Source organism: Apaloderma vittatum, unplaced genomic scaffold (assembly GCF_000703405.1).
Source record: "Apaloderma vittatum isolate BGI_N311 unplaced genomic scaffold, ASM70340v1 scaffold9881, whole genome shotgun sequence".
Taxonomy (NCBI): domain Eukaryota; kingdom Metazoa; phylum Chordata; class Aves; order Trogoniformes; family Trogonidae; genus Apaloderma; species Apaloderma vittatum.
Genome location: NW_009700807.1, coordinates 74893 through 98953, shown reverse-complemented (window position 1 = coordinate 98953; position 24061 = coordinate 74893). Strand labels below are relative to the sequence as shown.

Below are 24061 nucleotides of genomic sequence, written 5' to 3'. Positions count from 1 at the left end.
CAGCACTGCTTCTCTGGCTTTTGATCCCTTTCCTCCTCTTTGCCCATGGTCACAGAGCTGAAACCAGCGACAGTCTCGGACCGTTTATTTGTGGTCAGCCTCAGTGACATCTCCTAAACCCATGGGAGTTAATTTCTGATCCATTTTGAATAGGACCAGTGTTTCCTAGGTGGCTGTGGTTATTTCCAGCAGTCCTGTTGTGCAGTGGAGCAGAACCTTTCATTCTGTTCGGCCTCTGTTCAGGAGAGTTGGTTTTATGACCAGCTTTAACGTGCTTGGTGAATGCATGTATATCAAAGACTGCTTTTGATGGTGTCTGTTAAAAAAACCTTCTAAAATGGAGATGCAAACCTTACTTCTTCCATTGATGGAAGTGAAGTTGATTACGTTTTCATGAGACAGTACTACCGGACTGTAGTATACACGTGCTTTTTACATCCCTTTGAAAGGGCAGAGAAGGCTGAATGTTTTCAACAGCTGTGCTTCTATAAACAAATGTACTGGCACACACTGCTGCACCTATGGCATACAGGGTGCATACTAGTAATATACTAAATTGCACCAACCTGACCTATGGCCAGAAATGCAGCAGGTTGGGTTTTTTTAAATCTGAATGATTTTGTTCATTTATGACAGTAATTTTATCATAGTGTTTGATTACATTATTGACAAGGTGATGTTTTTTGCACATATTTGTTTCTCATTTTTGTGACTGAGCTCCAGTAGGATTTTAACAATACAACTAATTACTGTGCATATTCAAGAGATAAAAGGATGCCCCTAATGTGTTATTCATAACATGGAGTACGAGAACATTATAAGGCCAAGATTGTCTTTAAATATTAATTTCATGGTAGCCATGGATGCATCAGGCACTTGTATAGAACAAAAACACTGAATGCAACTCAAATGTTTTTCCATACAGTTGACTTTTATAAATATTTTTATTCTTTAGAATGGAGGAGACAGTGAAAAATCTGCTACAGAGCCAAGGATCCCCAGGCCAGCATGGAGAAGGGACTGACAATATCATGAAGGTATATCAGATATTAGTGACTTAACTGCGTGTTTTCCTGGGATAGAAAAGTTCTTTTAAAACAAAAATTGTGCTACTGAGATAAATGTGTCTGGTATTGTTTCTTCTATTTGTGTATTAGTTATGAATAGTTGTAAGATGATTGGTATTATGTTCATTTTCCCAGGTGTTCTTTCGCCAGATTTTAAGGCTTTTCATGTCTATTGTCACTGTGTTATCTGCATTTGTTGCTTCTCACAGTTAACAGGGGACAGAGGAAGTAGTTTTGAAGTCTTTATTAAAGCAATTAATATTTTAAGTAATATATTCTAACATCTGTAGAAAACATGGATGCTTTTGACAGCTTGACCTTCAGATTGTGATGGATAATTTTATCTACTCATATTCTTATTGTGAGTGAGGCTTCCATATCAAGCTCCATAGTTTCTTATCATTGCTTGTGGCAGATGCATTTTATCAGCCTCACTTGAGGTAAAGTGTCTCACGGCAGAATTTAGGAGAGCAAAGATTTTAGAGTTTTTTCAAATGGAACCGGATCTGTTTATGCTGTTTATATGGAAGGAGACTTTTACATTTTCCTGATGTACTGTTGTATTCTGGAAGCAGTGAACGTGAGGTGGTGGAAAGACTTTTTTAAGTGTCTGGAAACAGGACTTAGCTACATGCCAATTAATCAGATATTCTAGACATGAATTCTTAAAAAAACTCACTTAATGAAGTCTGTTCTATCTTGAATTTTTAAAACAGAATAAGCATTCCTTATAAAGACATAAAATGTTGAAATAATGCATTAAACTCTCTATTAAGTATCTATCCTTCAGATAAAACACTTTTCAAAAATTCTAGTTATATTAGCCTATTCTTACAACTGATGGATCAAAAATACAGCAATATAACTAAACAAAAATGTATATTAAAGAGTATTTATGACTGTAATTAATTTTTCATTTGAAGTTTGGACTGAAGGGAAAAGGATCTTTTAGATTAACTTTCCAAAATAATAATTTTTTCCTGTTAAAATGATAGCTTGTAAAATTTAATTTCAGGATGAATTAAACATTTTGTTGAAGCTATAATAGAACATTGTGCTTTTAGAAGCTGATGATAACAGCATCTACATTTAACTCGCTACCCTTTTGGGATGCCAGAATGAAACACGGTTCCCTCCTTTTGGTTCAGAGTTTAAATCCCTACTTCCTGCTCATGCCTGCCACCATACAGTGGGTGTTCAGAAGGAGGCTTGCTGTCAGTCTCTCCTTCGGGCAGATTACGCCTCTGCCTGTTTGTAACAGACAGCTGGAATAATTTTATCTGCTTTTCCATTTGCTGTTTTGCCATGGAAACCACGGTAAGGTGGTATCACGTTTAGGTTTTAGCTTCTTTGGGTTTTGTTCTTGCACTCACAACAAGAAAGGCAGAAAAGTAGTTCAATTACTTTCAATCAAACTGAGAGTTTGGGTGTTCTTTGTTTTTCTTTTTAGCATCAAACTGGGAAAAAATTATCTATGTGGCCTACTGAAACTTGAGATTTTGTGTGTTGCTTTCCTAGAGGAGAGATACATTAGTCATTCCAATTTCAGTGCTTTTATATTTCCTCCATCTTTTATTCCTTTCTTAATTTTTGAGAATAGAGGTGGTTTGGTTATAGTTTTGGTTTTTTCTCCTTTGGGGCCATACTGACATAGACATTTGTTGTCTTTTGCCAGCCAGGAGAATGGGTACTGGAGTGTGTTTAGTGTAAAATCTCTTGGGTTTATTTTCTGACCAACAAAAGAACAAGGCAGTTCTACCCGGTTATTGATAACAAGAACAATTCTTTCTTTTCCTTCAGCTCTAGCAACCAGCCCCCTCCACCTAGCAACTTTCTGTCTAACCCCTTCTTCCTGAACATGGGGTTTTATTTGAATGTTCTCGGTGGTAACCAGGGTGCATTCCCCAAACCTGAGCCTAGTTGTCTTGCAGAGTGAAGCCATTTCTGTCCCCAGATATTAAAGCACCCATATACCTGTTACGCTTGAATTATTTTAAAACTTGTACCCCACATTGCATAGCAGCTTCCTTCTCTTCCTGTTTTCTTCTTGTTCTTGAGAATATTTTCATTCATGATATCAAAGTCAGCTTGGTTTTATGCAATTTTTATTTCTACCATATTGCTAGTATGCAGTTTTCTTTGCTTATGAATTTATTGACTCAGAAGCAATGTTTTTTTCTTTCCTGGAAGAATAACTACGCTACTGCATCGTATACTGGTCTGTAATTGGCAAAACAGGTTAAAAATATGGAACATCTCCATAAGTGTTGTGTTCTTTCTGAATGTCTCTGTGACTTACTCATCCTCACATCCCTTTTGATCACTTTGATGACAAACTTCTGAGCAAATAGTTTGTTTTCTGGGAGTATCAAGGAATTCTTCTATTCACATGCAAAACAGCATGTTCCTGCCCTCGTATAGGTTCACGTGATGTGCGTTTGTGACTTGGTTGTTGAACAAAAGCTGTGCAGTGTGATTTAGGCAACAACCACATGTAATAATAAAAGCTAATACTTGAAAGGCTCTTCAAAACAAATAGATGAAACGGAAATGTTTACAAACTATTTGAACATTGAAAAACATATTAATAAAGCATTATAGGAATCAATAATAGGGAAACCAACTGTGTGGAAATCAGAGACAAACATTTAGTCTAAATATGTGATAATCTATTATTGCAAATACTGTGTCCAGGTTTGGCAAATGGCATCAATATTGCAGTAGAAGCATTTCATTTGTATCTTTCCAAATGAATTCAGACAGTTCTTTGATGTATTTATAACATAATTCACAAATGAGAATAGAACATGAATGTACAACGTAGGTAATGTTTCTCAAAAACACTGATATATTCAGGTTTTGGCTAACATGATAATCACATTATCATCCTGTACTTACAAATGAAGTAACATGTAAAAAAAAAGATTTTTATCATCTGAATTCCAAGTGATATATATATATATATATCTTTGTCTGCATACACAAAACTTGTTGAATGTATAAATACTAACATTGTTCTGAAAGCTGTCTTCTACAATCAATTACCTTATAGAACATATTGTGAATCATACCTGTTCTCTGTGACTATCATGATAGGATCAGAACAATATGACCAGTACTCAGTGCAATAGAGTATCAGGTTTTATTGCAGTTTCACAACCATATATTTCATAACTAATGAGACCATGATCGAGGAGATCTCCAGTGTGACTTTTCAGCATGTCTCATACTCCGTAACGCTGTGGTAGGTTAGTTTTAGGTTTCAAATTAATTAACATTAAATGTTGCATTATAGCAATATTATGTTAGGTTTTTCCAGGATTCTTACTTGAAGCAAAATATTCTAACGCTTTCGATAGAACTAGCTTGCCCTATAGGGATTTGCTGGACTTAGAGATGAATTTCTTTAGACTAAGTGAATTTACAAGCAGGATTTTAAATAAAATTCTCTTCTTTTACAATTTAATATAATAATAACTGAGGGAAGATTTATAATGAATGCTCACATAAACGTAGACAAGAATATGTGTCATTTCAGTTGCTGTGATCCATTGTGTTTCTTGCTTAAAAGTTGACTTGACTAAAAGGCTCTAGTATGCAAGAGCTTTATGATGCTTCCAAGAGGCACTGTCTCTTGGCCAAACCAATACCTCATATGCTAATATTATTCTCATTCAAGACACAGGTACTTTTTTTAGGAAGGAGAGTGATCCTCAGAAATAATTCTGTATAGTACTTGAACCTGAGACGTTAAAACAAGCCCCCCACAGAGTTCCGTTCCTAAGTTTGTCCTTGTGATTTGGATATCAAAACCTAGAGTGTCTTTCCTGTTCTGTCACAATGCTGGGTAGCTGAAGAGAGTCTTAGCTGATTACAGATCACTCCAAGACTGTCAAGGGGGTTTTTTTAACTCCTTTCGACTTTCTGTCCATGTACAGTGATTGAAATAGATGAGGAGGAGAGTTTGTTTTAAGCTCACAATTTGTTATAATTCTGGAATTGTCAATATATGCACTAAAGCCCAGGACAGATATGGTGCAGTCACATCAGAGAGGAAGGATGATCTGCTGTTTAAAGCATTGTGCTTGGGAGACTGGATTTTGATTCTTTCATTTGCTGCATTTTTTTCCATTTCCTTGGAGAAATTCACTTTATCTTTCCATCTTTGACCTTTGTCTGTAAAAAGAGGATAACAACCTATCATTTAATATCAAGTATTTAAGATGTCATCATATATATGAACTGCTGCTTTTGTGGTAACAGAGACCATTTTAAGTACTGAGCCAGATAATAAAGATATAGAAAAAAAAAATAAAAGGCTTTTCATATTACCTTGTAAACCTGGAAGAAGACTTACTTCCCCTAAGGAGTTTGACACACATACTTTTAATAGAAAAGGAAACAGTTTAAAAGTTGTGCTTCGATGGTCTTCAAGCAGGGCTATCCTGTCTTGTATTAAAAAAAAGTGGAAGTGAGGTTGTGCTGTTGGGAATTTGGGGAATTTTGATACATGGATTCCTGTGAAAAACTCAGGGAAGTAAAAACTTGTGGCTGCAGGGGCTGTAACTTTTTCAGAACCCCTCTGTGCTTCTTTGAGATTTACACTCCAAACAAATACTGCTGTGGAGACCAGGCATATTGTTTTGTTCAGCAAGAACTGAACTCTTGGGTTGTAGAAAGCCTAAAGCCCACCCATCTAATGACACGGACCCTGTCATCCCGCAACTTCTGTGCAAGTGCAGAGTGTCCAGGACTGCTCTTGTTTACTGCCTGACATGGTCCAGTCTACTTCTCAGCAGAAGGGATTTTCATCACACTGGACAGTGCAGGTCTTCAGAGACTTACTCTACAAATTCAAGAGAGGAAAGATCTGAGTGACTAGGTAGGAAGTTTGTCAAGGAGAAGAATCCCTGGGCTGAGATCAGTGCTGTGGAGTCCATACCAAGAGGAATCTGGCTCAAAAACTCCATGGGAATTACAGGTTGCCTTCACAGTAGGGCATGTTTTCATGTTTCTTTGGCCCTGGGTGCAGCAGAGAAGAGCAGCTGGATTCTTTCAGTTTCCTTCTGTACGTGGTGCATGTCCTGTCTCATATTTTGCTCCACTGCTCCTTTTGGCACCCGTGTGACTACACTGACGTCAAAGTGGTGTCAGACGGTCTGAGCAATTGCAGCCTATGCACCTGGATGGGCTCTTTTTGAAGAGTAAGAGCTGTGACTGTGTTTCAAGTCTGTTTTATTTTCTCACTCTGGAGAGGTGACAAGATAAGTATTAACTTCTGAGGAGATTTCACAGGCTTTAGTGGGCACCATAAGTTGAATGACACACAGCTGCATGGGTAACATCTGTCCCATTTGCAGGGCTTCACAACCGCTGGAAATACTAACTCACACTGCAGCTTCATGGCAGAAGTGACTTTGAACATAAGAAAGTTCAGCTCCGTTCCTACCTTCTTGCTGGATATAACATGTCTGCCTTATCCAAAGCTAGGAAGGTTTATCTGTAAAGACTTAATATTGATAACTTCAATACGAAGATAAAATAGTTCCAGTCATACACGACTTCTAGCACTTGCTCATGAAGCCTGGAACATTTTGTGAATTGCTTTCCACAGGAGGTGTCAGAGAGGTGTGACTGTGTAAGTGATAGAGGCATATTTCAGGTGGCATTGTGGGCCAGATCAACCCAATTTTTTGTCTGCATGCTTTGTGAGATTCAAATGTGAAGCAGTTGTTTCGACTGTCACTTCTAATTTGCTCAGCCGTTGGTGTCAACAGCTCTCTCATGAGAATAAAAACTGTATCTATTGGCAATATAATTTACCTTAACACAAAATTATACAAGCTTAATGTTCAGGACATTGATATGTAACATTTTATAAGCGGAGCATGGCCATGAATTAAAAAAAAAGACGCTAGTTGGATTCCCTAGCTGAAATCCACATAGGAGTTTTAATGCTAACTTCTATTTCAGAAGAAGGAAATATATCCTTAAAATTAAACTTAGATCTCTGGACTGGAAGTGCACAGAGCAGACTTAATCAACCAATTCTCCTGGACTGCTAGGCAGAATATTACTAAGCTTAGCAGTTTTGTGTCTCCCAGAGAAGAACAGAAAAGGAGTCACCAGCACCCCTGGGAGCTCCGCTGGAAATCCCGGGCTGTCAAGGACACAAGCATTTGCTGTTGGACTGCTTTTCCAGACAGAGGAATCCAGTACCAGCTTGGCAACACCTAATTCCTGATGGGTTTTCTTCCAGTAGATTTCCACCGCTGTGCAAAGATTCTGATAAGTATTCGTTTCCATACCTACCTAAACTGAGGTTGGATTCTTGCCCCCGAAGGAGAGTGACAGTGCTCCTCAGACGCTGTTCAAAATTAGAGTTTTGTTGCAAGGAACATACGTGCAAACGGTTTTCCCTTTTTGATTGTTTATAATGCAGTAACAAAGCAATGGAGGTACATTTAACACAACGAAGTCTCATAACTGAAATGTGCCATTTATGTGCCCATTTCTCAGAAAACAAGCTGTTCTTTCCTTCCCGGAATCCTCTATGTGTCCACAGTAACAAGAGGTGAAGATTGACTGACTTGGTGGTACCCTTATGGATTATACTGATTTTAATTCCACATTTACATTTTCGTCTACAATATAATGTTTCTATCTTTTCCTATACCTTTCTTCTAGTTCTTTTGGAATGAATGCACAAAAATCAGCCCATATACATTGCCTGAAGCCTATACATATGAAACAGGCGTAACAGAAATTCAGAGACACCCTTTGGAAGGCAGAGGGATGATGTGGTTCACAGCCTGACTGACACAGGTCATTCTAATGTGTACAGGGACTTCCGTTTATGCACAGCAGGTTGTGTGCAGCCTTAAGCTTGCCCTTTATGGTGTTCTTCTGGTTGTCTTTTTCTAATTCAGGGGATGTATTTGAGACGAAAGAGTATGGCTGTAACATGCCTCTGCTGAGGAGACTGGAATTACCTCCCAGAGCCTATATATTGCAAATATCAGTTTGAAGATAATCTATCTGCCACGGGGAGAGATGCCGGTATCTTTGTGGAGGCCAACTTGTTGCTCTTCATCCGTGCGTGTTCCTCACGTGGGTCAGGTGAGGGCCACCAGCAGCAGACCTGTGCTGGCAGGCAGGCGAGGGCAGCCCACGCTTTGGCTGCATGAGACAGCGAGCTGCTGCGGCACACGTGCCCTGAGACCCGGCGCCACTTCCAGCCCTGCCCTGCTTCTCAGTAGGGCAACAAGATCCCCCCGGAGTTGTTGTCTTCTCCCATCTGGCATCTGCTTTGAGAGCTCTGAGGTCTGTAGCGCGTCTCTTGGCTCACAACCAAAAGAAGATTTTTAAAAGCGGATCTTACCTATCTGTAGCCTGTCCAGATCCTCGAGCGGATCCCGACGTCCTTTGTTGACCTGACAGAGCGTTCTCCTACCAGGGCTGGTATTGAAGAGGTTCTGGTTGGACAAAAGGGTCTGGCAAGTAAATAAGAACCATTTTTATCTGTTGAATCCTTTGTGTTTTCCGAGTAAGGATCATGAATAAAAAATGACAAATAAAGAGCTTTTACTGCAATTAGCCATCTAGTGAGAGAAATAGTTGGACAGAAAAGGAGAAAAAACAATTTGTATTCCTTCATATTCCAAGGTTGGGTCTGATATATGGCCAAGTCACTTGCTCTCTCCGTATTTCCACATCTCCATGAAAGATATTGTTGACTCTGCATTTTAAACTGTGATTAATTTACATTTCCAAATCAGCAGAAATCAGTGCTATTTTTTAAATTTTAAAAAGATGAAAAAGAAATCTGAAATTTTACTTATTTTCTGAGGGGAAAAAAAGGAGATTTTGCTGTATGCACAAACATTCTGTCTTTGAAAATTGTTTTGACGGAAGAATGCACTTAAAATACACAGTATATTTATTTTGGAAAGTATGTGCACTGCTGATTGAAAAAAGTATTTTTAGTTTCAGCTAAATATATTTATTTAAATATAAGAATATATCTATATATTCAGCTAAATATATTTTCTAAGCCACAATAACATATTTGAAAAGATGAAGTTTTGATCTGATCCAGAGTGATTGTTCCTATGGGTTTTTTGTGAAGATAGATTCTGGGCTTCTTCCAGAAGTTTTCCTGACAAGATTATGAGACAAACCAACTGTTCTCTGACATTTGCAAAAAAGTACCTGGTTATGTAATAATATACTATTTTTTTGTCGTAATCCCACAGGTAGCTTCTGCAGTTGTGCTTATGTTAAGCACTAGTCAGTTAATATTTTGCTGTCATTCCAAAATACTAGTTAATACTCATCTTCAGGTATGTCTTTGGAGCTTCTTTGTAGTATTCCATAAAGAAACCATCTATGGAAGACTGGATCAACAAGAAAACTTTATTGTGGCAAAAAAAAAATTCAAAATTGTGCTCAGAGTTTTTCGTTTCATTAGAAAGAGTAATTTGGACTTTATCCAAGTAGTGAAAAGACATTGTTAAAAAGGAAGAAAATAGTGAAGGGCTGCGAAGGGAAGGAAGATTGGCTTATTTCTAGCAATTTAAATCCAGAGTAATTCTGTTGCCTTAATTGCTGTTACATAAAATTTACTGAATTTCATTTTTAGAATAGTTTGGCTTGTTTGTTCTTCAGTCAATGGTAGGTATTTTAATACTGTCACTTTAGTCAAGTGTAGTTACTTTAATACTTACAAACTCCTTCAGAAAAGTTTAAATGCTGCATACAGGTTTCCTGGGAGGAAAGATGATTACTTTAAGTGTGGTACTATAATGAACCAATTTGTAAGAGAATATTGCGTGAAAAAATCACACTGCATATTCCTCTCATAATATTGTATGTACATATGAGGAAGGAACTGCTTAGCTTCTAGAACTTTCTTTTTTTTTCTGCTGATAACTTTGCTGTTCAGTGTAGCTGAAGTCTTCCATTTTGGAAAGGACCAAAAGGACCGCAATGAGCTGCTGCCCCGGCGCCCTGCCACCGCTCTGGGTGGAACCCGGCTGGGAAGAGTCGCCTCCGGAATGGTCAGTCTTTGGTCACTTCTGACAGCCCAGGTGCCAGAGGCGAGGGTGCTGTTGTGGTGTGAATATCGCGTCGCTAAGGACAGGGTGGTGTCAGCAGCGATGCTCAGTCGCAGGGTTAGCGCTGTTCGTGTTCTCAGCCAGGACGGACGTTCAGCTGGGGACCTGGAAACAGGAAACTCCATGTACTGCTTATCTGATAAATACTCTTGATAGTATGTCCTGTAGCTTCACTGTGAGCGTTTTCTTCTTTCACAGTCCTTTTTCATCTGAACTTTCTCAAAAGAAATAGATGTTTCTGATGCACAGAACAGCCAATAAAAGCATCGCCAGGAAATTTATTCCTGTTGCTGCAGAACCGTTCAATAGGATGATAGGTTGCACTAGTGAGGAGTGTTTTGATCGAAGAATAATATGTAGTACATTTAGATTGATATGTGAGTGGTAGGAGGCTCATATCAGAAACATAAAGAAGGTACTTTGTTCTCTTATCCATCACATGTATTTAATCTAGCGAATGTTACTGCTCACTCTGTTCACTTTGTAAGCAAAATCCTGTGATGAAAACAAAGAATTTTTTATGTTTTTCCTGACAATGGTAATGTTAAATTGTGGACAATTTGGGATGTTTCTGTAAAGTTTTGTAATATATGTGCATTCCTTTCGTTTCCCTCAATTTTGGTCAGCTTGTCTAAACAAAAGCTGTTAGCCAAACAAAAAAATATTACCGTTACACTTGCTGATGTGCTATCTCAAGCAAAGCTACATTTTAGCTCCACTGGGAGCAAATAAAGCAGGAGAAAATAAAGCAAGAGAAGATAGCTGAATACATAGAGAGAAGTAAGCAAAGTAAAACCAGAAGTCGTATTTGTAGCCTTATACTCAGAGATCATTTAGATTGCACTGACTAGTTACATATGTAATATTTTTCTACATTATAACTTTTTTGCTCAATCGCATTATGTATTTCAGACCTGAGTCTTGGTGTTTCATTGGATTCCCATTAGCAAATAAATAATTTAAAAAAAGAAACAAGTTGCAGATGGAACAGACCGATTCGGGTCAGAGTGATGTCAGTGACTACTGTACCAAGCATCTCGCAGGAAACACTTGGTGAATTCATCAGTGTTAGTTCACATTTCTGTGACTTAACATGCAAGTGTCTTTTATATAACTCAGGATTTGCTGAATGAATTAAATAGGTTATAAAGGTATCAGAAGATTCTGCAAAGTTTCAAAGGGCATATTTAAGAGGGATTGAGCCACAGTAAACTGTTAATTAGGATTAAGAAAAAAAAAGTCATAGTGGGGGAGAAAACGGAGAAGGACACCACTGGAAAACAATTTTAACCTTGTTGGACTTTTAAGTTGGTAGTCCTTGGAGCAATTACTGCCTTTTTTCAGCTTGTACAGTCAGACTGAGCTATTTGTGCATAGCTTGGGGCTGTTTTTTTCATGAAAATACAAAGAAACCCTCATCTACAGTTTTAATCTACATCAACAGTCTGAAAATTCTCGTTTCATATTGCTTAACTCTCAATGAAGAATCGCAGTGAACACTAGGAGGTCTGCAGTGGAAATAACACTGAAAGTACATCATCTAAGAATGCATCAAGACTAAAGAATGGCCTTGCAAGAAAAACACATTTTGTTACTGCACAGTTGTGGTTTCACCCCAGCCAGTAACGAAGCCTCACGCGGCTGCTCACTCACTCCCCCAGAGCAGGATGGGCGTAGAGGATTGGAAGGGTAAGAGTGAGAAAACTCATGTGTTGAGATAAGAAAAGTTTAATAATTGAAATAAAATAACATAAAATAAAATAAAGAAGGATAAGAAATTATAGTGAAAAGGAAAATAACAAAGAGAAACAAAGGCCAATTAAAACAAGTGATGCAAACGAGAACAGTTGCTTACCACCAACTGACTGATGCCCAGCCAGGCCCCAAGCAGTGGGGCCAACCTTCCCCTTGTTACTGCTGAGCAGGCGTCCTATGGCCGGGAGTGTCCCTTTGGTCAGTTGGGGTCAGCTGTCCCCGCTGTGTCCCCTCCTGACTCCCTGTGCACCCCCAGATCCTGGCCATGTCAGGCAGAAAAGGCCTTGACTCTTTGTGAGCTCTGCTCGGGAGTAACTAAAACACCTCTGTGTTAGCAACACTGTTTCCAGCACAAATCCAGAACACAGCCCCCGAGCAGCTGCCAGGAAGAAAATTAACTGTCCCAGCCAAAGCCGTGCATAGAGAAACAATTCTGAATATGGATTTATGAACTGCGGCTTTGATGTGGAGGTTAAGAGGCTGCCTTTGTTACGTACAGGAGAGAGAGTTAGAAAAGTAGTGTAGTGTGCCTGAATCACTAAATTCAGTCACTGAAATTCAAGTTAATTATTTAGTAGTTATCTATTTAGAAAGTCCTGTCAGAGCTCCTGAGACACCATGGAAAGTGGTAAATCTTTTGAGATGCTGAGGTAGCCACCTAGTTTGGGTTCCATATTAATTGGATTCTGGGACGTCTGTTACCATTCCCTCTGTAAAGAATCTTTTAATAACTACATTGTGAATAATTTGGGGTTTTTTTCTTCAAATAAGTGGTTACGAGCAATCATAAGCACTCTTTAGTTGCATATCCTACATATATTTTATTATTGGGCTAAATGTTCTTTTAAAAATGTAAGCATGACTCCCAGAAGAATTTGAATTTGTAGCCGTTGTAAAAGCATTGTCTTTAATAAATTTTAGACGCTGAAGAATTAAAAGGAATTTAAGAAAAAAAAAAAAGTCTACCACAAAATGAAAACAAACAAACTACTCGGGCATCGCAGTCTGACCAAAAATTGAAATAGAGATTGTTTATATCTGAGGGATCTTTACCACATTGTATCTAAAACACTTTACTTCTCTGGAGGAATTTCATTTATCACATGAAAATGATCTTTAACTTCTATAAGCAAAGATGTCATCTCTAATTAGTACTTACCGGTTTCTAGACAAGCAATTCATGTCATCCAGCACTCACTGGGAAAATCAGGATTTCAAAGATCTTGATCTTTTTTTAATTCTTGTTTGATTCAATCAGAATTTGTCACATATCCTTGCGAGAGATTGCAGTCTGTATTCAGTACTGTAGAGCCCAAATCCAGTTGTATCAGGATAAGATGACGCTGTGTTGTAGCCACTTGTCCAGTGAACTTGGCAGTATCTCTGTGAGTCAGGAACCTGGGTAACCTGTTCCGGTGTTCCAGAGCTAATTTTTCCTGGAAAGCATCTCGAAGACAGAAGAAAGGGCAGAGAACAGACAAATGAAATAATAGCACTTAAGAAATAGCTGGCTAAGTGTCCCTTTGACACTTGCCTGTTCTTTGAGAAAGGGTGATGAGTCTCGGAGGAAAGGCGTCCCAGTACCTACTGCTCTGTCCAGAGGGTCAGCAGCCTTTTCCTTTGCTTGGAATGCAGGAGGGGGTCATTTCTGACATAAGCAATTTGAAAAGCTTCCATGTGATCTTTTCTGTCATTGTAGTTACTCTTTTAGTTTATAAGCAGTGAAAACACTGTCTTGTTCAGTATTCTGAAAGGTAGAAGATTTTCTTTATATTCTACGTATTTCTTTATATTCTACAGATTCCTGTAATTTACTGTTTGGAATTTCAGGTGGATTTCCTGCTTTCTTAATTTATTGTGCTTACTTTTATTTATTAGTGGAAAGAGGGTGTATTATATTGCTCCTTCCTACTTCAGCTATCTGAAAACCAGTTTTCTGATGAGTCTCAGTCAGGTCGCTGCATTGTACAGCTTCATAGATCAATGTCTGCAGTGATTTATATCTTCTTATTGATTCTAGAAAGCTTGCCATTTCCAGACTGCAGGGTCTGTTTTCATCTCTTGTTTTCTATTGGCTGTAGGACCTATAGTATTTGATCAAAGAGTTCATCATCAGTGTACTGTTTGTTTGATTTATAGAACAAACTGAATACTTAGAAATAATGGTCAGGGCAGGATGTCATTTAAGATTTGCAAAATACTGTTGGTTTCAGAAAAGCAATGACAGTTTAAACCAGCTTGAGCAGCTTACACAATGTGCGCCTTGATTGTGAGTTTCTCATTAATTTCTATGGGAACAGGTCTACAGTGAGCAGCATAATCCTAGTTTCTTTTTAGTAAGATTTGAATATTTAATATTTTATTTTCTCTTTGTTGACACAGAGCATTAGAGCTGTAGATAAGCCTTTACTGCAGAATTCTCATCAGGCTGCTGTGTTTGCATCCTCTCATGGTATGGACATATGTCTTAAACTCCTATTTGTCTGTGGAGACCAAAAGCTGGATTGTTGCGCTTTTTTTTTTTTTTTAAACCGGTCCAGCTTACTTCCAGAGCACCATTTCCATCTGTTACCTTTACACAGAAATGAAACTGCATTGATCAGCAGGGTAGCCCTTATTCTGCCTTTGCTAGACGTACAACCTGGAGAGTATTTTGCTATTCAATCTGAAAACCCAGGATGGCTTTAATTGTGCAGTATGAGAGGCATACAACAGAGACTGCTTAAAAGATTCAAAAGATGTTCTTTATTTGAGGTAACAAACAAAATGTAAGAATCTAGAGGGGAAAAAAAAAAAGGAATAGGGTGCTCTGCGTTATTGTTTGCCGACTTTAGCATGCTCACTCTAGAGCTTTCTGTAGGATTTTATCAACACCTTTCCTCTTGAAAATCTCTCTGCCCCTTCCTGCCTCCCCCCAGCAGACTTTTGCCTTTGATACAAGCAGATTTTTCATTCTTAAGAGAATTCCGTCTTTCCAAAAGCCTTTGTCATCCTTCCTCTTCTGTGATATGACGTTAAGCACAAAGGCTGTTCAAGAACCACCAATTTGCTTTCTTGAGTGTGGATTTTCCACTCTTCCCTTACTGGGTACCACCCTGGTAGAACTAGTTAAAGTGACAGGGCAGCACCCTCAGCAAATTGCATGTCTAAGTGCAATTCCGAAGGTTAGCAATATTTTTCTCTGTTCTGCAGCTTTTCCTGGTAGGGTAGGTGATGCATCAGGGACCTTTTTAGCCCGTGTCCGAAGCACTGAAACTCATTAATTATTACTCAGTAATAAACTAGTTTTGAAAATATGTGAGCTGTACTTAAACACTCAAGCAGGGGTAACAGCAGTAAGTATCTTGAGGCATTCTAGTGCCCTTCATAGTGAAACAGGTTGTGTGTTCTTGATTATGCCACTCGTGTTCAAAGTTCATCGAATTTGTAATTAGAAGATGAATGGGTTACATCTTTAGATGTCTGGGATTTATTCTGTGAGAAGTTGCATTACTCCCCTTTCTGTGATGAAATGTCATAACTTGTGCTTTCTTCTACCCATCCTTTGAAATGGTTGCCCTCTAGTTTAAGCAGGATATCCCTTTGTATATATTTATATTTTCTGCCATTGTTAGACACATCTAATTCATGTCACATTTTCTCCTAAAAATGATTGTTCGTGTTTGAACTACATCTAAGAGATACCTTTGTCATTTTTTTCCTGTTTCATCGGAGTGGTTTATGTCAGTGCACTCGTCAGGGCAACTTGAAGAGAAAATGGTTTAATGGCTCTTTTACAGTTGCTTGATCATAGCACCAGTGAGTAACAAGCAAGAAGAACACCCCACTACTGTATTTACGGTTCCTGTGGGATCAGGATAGCACCAATGCCGGAAACGTGATGGAATGGCTCTTTGACATCAATGTTTTGCAGTTCAGAATGAGATCGGTGTCCCATGGTTTGTGTAAGAGTATTCAGTGATTAGACCCATAGCTTATAAAATTGATTCTTGATTAAAGTTTTAACATAGTAATAGTCAATTTCTAAGCTAGTTAATATTTTAAAAAGACATTGTTAGAAATGTGATTCATAGTGCTGGTTTTTAATTCAGTTGTGTTTATGGGTTTTAATTAAGATAATGTGTTGCTGTTAACTCTCGAAGAGTTATTTGCACAGTTACTCAGGCTAGATCAGTTCTTCATGAAAAATACGTATTTTTATGCTTAGATGGACTTTGTGTTCTGTAATAGCTATGGGAAATACATCTCACTTATAGACTAACCCAAAGATCACGGAAGTATGTGCCTTTGTATATGGGTATTACCAAAGAGGCACACAAAGAAAACTAAATGCTCATTAAAGCACTTCTCTAGATATATGTTGGCACCCATTATTAATGTTGATTTACCTCACGTTTCCCATGTCTTAACCTTCCCGTTAGCTGTCACACTGCTTCTCCTTATATAGTTAGAGAACGTGGTTTACGAGGTGGAGATGGTCCACTTTGTGTTGCCCTTGGATGATAATTCATCCTGTACATGTGTGTAGTTCCCCTTTTTTCCCCTTACATTTGCCTTGTTGTTTTGGGCAGGATTTTACATTACCTACTTGTAATCTCAATGTTTTTCTTGCTCTATCTAATTCTGTCTCTCAACACAGAGCTTGGACACATAATTAATGGAGTTAGAAGGATTCACTGTTCAACCCTATGATTTTTATAGACCTCTTGTAAAACTCAGGAGCCAGAGTCCATTCAGCAGCAGCGGCGGCAGCTAGTAATAACCCAATCTGACTGATTTGTAATAGACTGGGGCACTTCTGAAAATTTTGCTGTCAGTTCGGTTCTCTCCAGTTATATATTAGTGTGGATCTTAAATCAGTATTCAGGTGGTAGCTTGGTTCTCAGCCCATTATTTAGAAATTCAAATATTAACTCTAGATGAAGAAAGGTGAAATACATTAGGCATGAACATATGTTAGCTTTTCCTCAGTAAGCTGCTTTATATCTCAGTGGCAAAATGCCTCCATTGAAAGCTTGTATGCTTAACTTTCATTGCAGCTTTTAAAGATGAACATGCAAGGTATTTCATTAAAAATATGTTGAGTTCCACTTTTAAAAAATCTTATATAGATGTAGCAGTTAAGTTGTGCATGTGCTTTTTCAGGATTGGCATAGCGGCAGGTTTCATAGACCCCTCATGACTTCCCTTACTTAGTACTGTAATCATGTAACTAGCAACTTGCTCTGTCTTTTCTTCATTCATATACAAGGGAGATTTGAAGATACTTGCATAGTTCATTTCTACCTGTGAGTAATGATATTTTTAAAAATCATTTCAGGAAAAACTGTCAGAAGACAGTAGGAAATGTAAAGAAGGAATGGAAAAAATTCACACACCAGCAGACGAAGATTCAAGGAGTGAAAGCAGCAGCACTGAAGAGGAAAAAGAAAAGACAAAATTGCTGTTGGAGCGTTTGAAAGCTCTGGAGGTAAGAAGTACAACAATTTCACACATAGAAGACCACCCTGCCCCCTGCATCATTCATTTATTGGCACTGAATCACCCTGTGGTAAAAATCTAATCCTTCACAATTCCCCTATACTTGTGTTATGGGATGGGGTGTTTTTTAATGAATCATTTACCAAGGATGAACAAGAGGGTTAAAACTACTGAAAGGATCCCTTGCAGATATCTATAAAAAGAGCTTCATGCATAATTTTAATTCAGTTGAGACCATTTAATAAGAAAAGTTGCTTTTGCTGGTTTTGTTTCAATTATTAATATTTTAAGACTAATATAGGTGGTTTAATGACTGTCATAAACCCAGTATTGCTTCATTGTAGTTTATTGCTCAACTTTTAATTGCCGGACTGCTTGCTTGGGAGAGCTCAGGTCTTTTTACGGCTAGACTGTGGAAAATCTATTTCCTTGTAGACCACGTGGAGAACTGCACACTCAACATTTTGAGTGCATTTCTGGAAAACTAGGATGTAAAGTTTTGTAAGGTAACCATAGACAGGGTCTAGGTAAGATTGTAACTGCTCTATATACCAACTATTTTGTGCTTCTTGATAGAAGCATGGGCTTCTATGTGTAAAAAAAAAAAAAAAAAAAAAGTAAGACTGTGCGTATGTTAATATAATTTTGAACAAGTGCAAAGGTGTATTTTTAACTTATCAAGTGTTTCCTCCATTCTCTTCTGTCTGAGTATCTGTGTAGTGTGCTATGTATGGATAAATTAATGCCTTAGAACAATCTTGGTGGCATTTTGCCTATATAGGGTCTCAGTAAACAAAGACTGGGCCTATATATTTTTGGTTAAGTATGAAGGCTCTTTTGCATTATAATGTTTGTGTTGAGTTGTTATCTGATCAAATGAAAACTCAGAATTTTTGATCTTGAAGACTTTTGTTAAAAGTAAAACATGAACAGTTACAATTACATTTGGATCTAAATACAGGAACTGATGTATAGGCAGTTTCTGCGATTTTTCTTTCCTTTAAAATCTTAGTTTGTTCGTAAAATAAACAGATTTAATATTAATGAACTCTTAATTTTGCCCTGGGCGGAAAACACATTATACCAAATTTTTAAGGCCCCTAAAACTCTGTCAAATGTACAGTTTACTATAGTCTCGCTTTATCTGTCGATGGAGAATGGCTTTTGGTTCCTTGTGGTTCCAAATATGCATGATTTGGGTTCGCTTCATCTTGTTCTAAATCTGTCTGCACGACAGTTGCAGTTCCTTATGTCCTCAGTTGGTAGGAAGTTACTCAATAGTGTCACAACCTTTATCAGTTGTGGCAAGTTGCCCAGATACACAGTGTAACATTATGGACAGGCAGAATCCAGCTCTGGAAGGTCAGTGAATTGGTCTCCTCACAGATGTCAGTGTTGTGCTGCAGCGTTTTCAAAAACACATACTAGTGAATGCCAATACTTCAAAAATTAATCTAATTAAATAGTCCAAGGCGCTACTAAAGTAGAAAGATGAACTGCAGGGCCAACGTTAATTGTGACCTGATATAATTAAAACAAAGTGTTGCTAATTTTGTGTTGTTCAGTGTTACATATTCTTGCACTTGATTTTTCTCTTGAAGAATATAAATTGTAATGTCAAAGACTGTATGGTTTAGTAATTATGAGACATACTTTTAAAAGTTATATGCAATTAGCAGTTCTAATTCTTTACTATTTGCAGACTAATTATTCTAAGTATTTTATTAGTCTATACAGAAAAACACAGAAAATTACTGTTTGTTAGTTCCTGTGCAGTAGGTGTCAGAATCTTTAATTTTTTTTTTGTACATGATTGGATGTTACTGTATCATACACAATTAATAAAATCAGCAAGGCTAATAAAGTACTTGTTGGTCCTCTGTCTGTATGCTATATTGTCTGACACTACCTGTAAACAGAATCTGGTAAAAGTAATAGTCAGAATGTGGGATCTAATCCATTAATGCCTGTTAATTCCATGACTATTAACACCTTTAAGAAGTCTTCTAATATCTCTTTGTATTCGTTACTGAAGTGTAGCTCATGACAAGGTGTTGCCTAGCCTGTCAGAGCATTGTAAAATTATTCCACCCTCCTCCCTACCTATATTCATTGTCCTAGTGCTAGGGTGAGCTTCCCTTGAAATGAGGGACCAGATATGTTTAGGTATGTATATACGTGTATATAAAGGTATATGGCAGTGTACATCTGGGGACAAGTTTGAGCAAGGCATGTAACATTTTTGTTATATAAAAGGTTAGATATAGCAGGTAAGGTTTTTTTCCTGGGAAATACCTTCACTTGACTGATCATATTGAAACAAAAAAAGACGGAGAATTCTGAGGTAAATTCAAGCAGATAAAGTGTCAAAAGAGAAAAGCTGTCCACCAGCACAGGGGTAAATGGGTAGTTTAGCCAGTACATATGCAATATAATAGATTATTTAGTTTCTTTTATTTTTGATATCTATATGGCACGGTAGATATGAAGTACATGGTGGTTTTCTGCACGAATTTCTGGCAATGTGAGGAGGGTGGTAGTCATCTTGGACAGTTTGATATGGACTGGGAAATTATCAAATCTAAGTGTGAAAAAGGGGATAAGACTTCATTTTCACAGAAAACTCTTTAAATGGCCTATCAGTGGAGTTGTATTTAATATTTCTTTCTTTTTCTTATACTTGGGTGCTGCCAAGTGAATTGCCAAATAAACTGTTGTGATACTTTTTAGGTTTTATTAACATTTGTGTAACCTAGAAATTTCCTCAATGAACAATACAAATCAGTATAATAAAGTGTTTTTGTAGTCAGCCCAAGTGAAAGCTATCATACGCTTTGATAAGAAATATGTATATGTATTTTCCCATTGCTCCTTTTACCTATAATCTTTTTACAGGCTTTATCATTTACAGCAAATTCTACTTCCGCTCTGCTGACTGATAAATACCATACATTTCTAATAAAATGAAACAGATGACAAATAACAAATGATTCATACCATCTTGTATCGCATTTTATGTAGCTGAAATTAATTGTGATTTCCTGGATATCAAAACTCTTTTGTGCCTTCAGCATTTTTAGTTGGCTGCTCTTGAAATGCCACTTAATTTACTTCAGCAGTTATGATCAAATGCCTTCTAACTCTAACAAAGCAAATAAAAATATTCTCTGATAACTTCTCTGTGTATTTGGAGTGCTGCAAAAAATGAAATATTAATGAAGTACAGTGAATAACCTATCAAGTCCTTGGTGCAATTTGATTTTTTTAATCTTCTTTCATCATCAGAAGAACTGCATTTTTTAAAAAATAGTAGCCAGAAATGTACAAAAAAATATGTATTTTATTCTGGACATGTGTCAACCCCCCTACAGCAGTTTCAGATGTATGTAGGTATATACACAATTAGAGTAAAACAATAGTGTTATGTTTCTGAAGTCATATGCATACAAGTTTGAATTTTTCACAAAACCTTAATTTGCCCTCCTGGGTGTCATTGGTATTACATGGACTCTCATTGCAAGATTGTGTACTATTTCTTGTTTCCAGCAAGAACAGTTTACACAGGCACAGTGCACAGAGGAAAGCTTTGAGAATATTCTATATTTGAATAATAGCATCTGTAAAGGCCTTAAGACTGTCTCAGAGCTTCATTATCCAATATGAAGCTATGGACTCTCTGCCCCAATTTAGCCTTAAATGACTAAAATACAGGCTGCCCAAGCACCTGCATAATTGCAAGCAAGTTAAACTGATACACTACGTTAGTGTCAATCTTAATCTAAATATGTCTGCAAAAGCCATAGTTACTTTCATTTTAAAAATTTAATCAGTGATAAATGCTGTGTCAACTTTGAAGGCTTATTAAAGTTTGTCATTTGCGCAGACATTTATGCAGCGAGGATAATTCTGTGTGAATTAACTATGTCTAACTGTAGGAAATGTTGCAGCTCTTTCGGACTGCCACCTTTGCAGCTGCAGTACTGCAACTGCTTAGAAAGTATTTGCTTTTGGTTCATTACAAAGAAAATAAGCTGACAGGATTGATTGCTCCAAACTGAATGACCAAAGAGTACGTAATGGATGTTGTTTTGGATGATGCTCTGCTTTGCCTTTAAAAAAGGGATTCTGTAAGGTACACAAATTTTATTGGTGATGTTATGTCCTTTCACATGCTGCATGCCCTCTCAATTCTTCAAGAAGAAGGGAGACCATAAGTAAATATTGGCTGAAGACCCAGGAAGACTGAACTCAGTTCCCACCTCAGCTGCAGTTTTCCTTCACCCTGTACAGTCTCTTGTATCTGTTTGTCCCTTGGTACCACATCTGTAGACAGGGAAGGAGCTAGAACGTGGCTTGCAGCCCAGTACCTTGGGAAACTGCCTGCTTTCCCCCATATTATTATACTTTGACTCAAAGACGTGGAACTGGAAACAAGTCTTACCACATATAAGGAACATCTAAACTATAGATCCTAGATACTCTCTGCAGGAAAAAAGAATATGAGTTGCCCCTACTCGATTCTATGATTCTGTGATACTCACTCAAACCCTCTCTCTGTGCAGGTTCTCCTATGAAGGTAGGCACAGGATTGACTTCTTAGCTAGATTTCTGAAGAGCCCACAGCTCTTCTGCCCAGAAATCACTGGAAGTCTTTCACATGAGCTGAGTGCAGACATGCTCCATCCTGTGAGGCTTACAAGTTGCTCTGCATGGCAGGACTTGGCACATACATTGCATCATCTGGTGCACCAGACTTATCTTGTGACAAGAGGTCCATCTGTAATGGGATGAGTAGTGCCTCTGTTTAGGATAGGACATCGTATTTTGGTAGCGCCTATTCTGTTTCCTGGCTGTATGAGTGTGCCTCATTTGACCACACATAGTCCCATTCTACTCTCCTCTGTTAGGTGAGCACTGTGCCATCACCTCGTTACAGGGAGTTAATGAGTTTTGGTTATGTGGGGGCAGTGTCCACCCTTCGGAAGAGATGATTTACCCACCTTAGCCTGCGATGGTGCACAACTAAGGCCTTGCTAGAAATGCACGATTTACATTCAAATTAAAATAAGAACTGTCAACAAGGAAGTGATTCCCCTGGTTTGTTGTCAGCCTTCCCTCCCAGAAGTTCTGCAGTGAGCACGAGTTCCATTGGCCTTAAAAAAATAATGATTGAAGGCTGCTCACAACCTTACATTTTTCAACAAATAGCAGGCCACTGGGGTAGCATTAAACTGTAACCTTGAAGTTATCAAATGAAAAGCCTAATTCATGTGTGAAAATCTCATTGCTTGCGGGTGAGTGAGACTCAATGAAAGTTTCAGTAAACTAAGCTGCAGTAGAAGCAATATCTGCTAGGGAAGAGTCACGAAACCACTCTAATTTTAATTATAGAATTTTGCCCTCTTGCCCTTTGCAGTTCATCATAGAAAGATGTGTTTTGTTTTAATAAATTGAGCTTTGGGAGAAAACTCACTCAGGATAATAAGCTAAATGTTCAAATATATTAGAGGGGTAATTTCCCTTGTATCATCACCATTAAACAAATGAGGAAGTATGTCAAGTATTGCCCATATTATGTTTTTACTACCCTGCAGAGGAAGAAAGACATTATATCAATGAACTATGAAAAAGATAAAAAAGAAATATGAGAAGGGCACATATTCTTTGTGAGTAGTTTGAGAAGATAACTTTATCTTGAGTGGGGTGCTGGTGGTTTTTGTTTTGCTCTTACATTATTTTTCCTTTTATTTTTTTGCCTCGTTTTCCATGTGCTACAATGTAAAATGGTAAGAAAATTAATAATGATATTATTTTCCATGGAAATAAATATGCAGTGTGCAGGGGCAAACCACCTGAGTTTCTGAAAATAACTGTGAGGGAAAAATTCTTGTTTATTTTAAGTCAGCTGCTTCGCTTGGGTTTATAGGAAATTTGAATTACTTTAATTAGATGCATAGAAAAATAATGAAACTTTAAAATGTTTTGTAACAATGTTCTAAATATTTTGTAGCAACCACTCTTTTTCCAGCCAGTGCATTTAATCTGATTCTGCCAGAAGCCTCTTCTTAGCCCAATGCCTTGACCATCCACATAACTAGATTCATTATGCTGAGCAGTCACCAAAGGCCAACCTGCTTAATCCTAATTATTGGATTATTTTACTTTTAAAGCTTTTCAGGAGGAGACTTTAATAATTAGTTTTCTGAACTGTGCCAGGGATCAGAAGATAAGGTAGGGGAAGTCTTATTTCCAAACTTAGCTAGTGGCTGATAATGAATCAACATTAACTTGCATCACTGGTTTCAAAAAGAGCCCAGTTTATTCCAGCTCTTTGCGGGTTATAGTATTGGCAAATCATCATCATGGCCAGGCTTCGCGAATGAAGAGATGGGAAGGGCTCTACCCACACTTGCTACAAGCGCGCCTGTGGCTAAAAAGGCCGATGCGGGATAGGCAAGTCTGATTGCAAAAGGCACAGCAGAAAGTGTCCTTAGGCGGTATTGGCGAGGCACGGTTCTTTCTGCGTTGTCTTTTCTCCTCGAGACTAATTCTACGCGCGTTCTCAAAGGAGGCAGGAGCGTTATGGATGGTACGGACCAGAGTGGACCACTGATGGCAGTCACTCTGGCCAAAAACGACGTA

General features: G+C 37.9%; 1 protein-coding gene across 1 annotated transcript in view; it reads left to right on the top strand.

Annotated features, from left to right (window-relative positions):
- Positions 1 to 956: 956 nt before the first annotated feature.
- Positions 957 to 24061, top strand: part of NCKAP5 (NCK-associated protein 5) — a gene marked incomplete at its 3' end in the record, with an annotated part of 88207 nt that continues 65102 nt past the window's right edge. Inside the window, exons 1-2 of the mRNA XM_009878880.1 lie at positions 957 to 1052; positions 17259 to 17408. Of these exons, the coding sequence (XP_009877182.1) occupies positions 957 to 1052; positions 17259 to 17408 (246 nt within the window). The remainder of the gene's footprint in view (positions 1053 to 17258; positions 17409 to 24061) is intronic.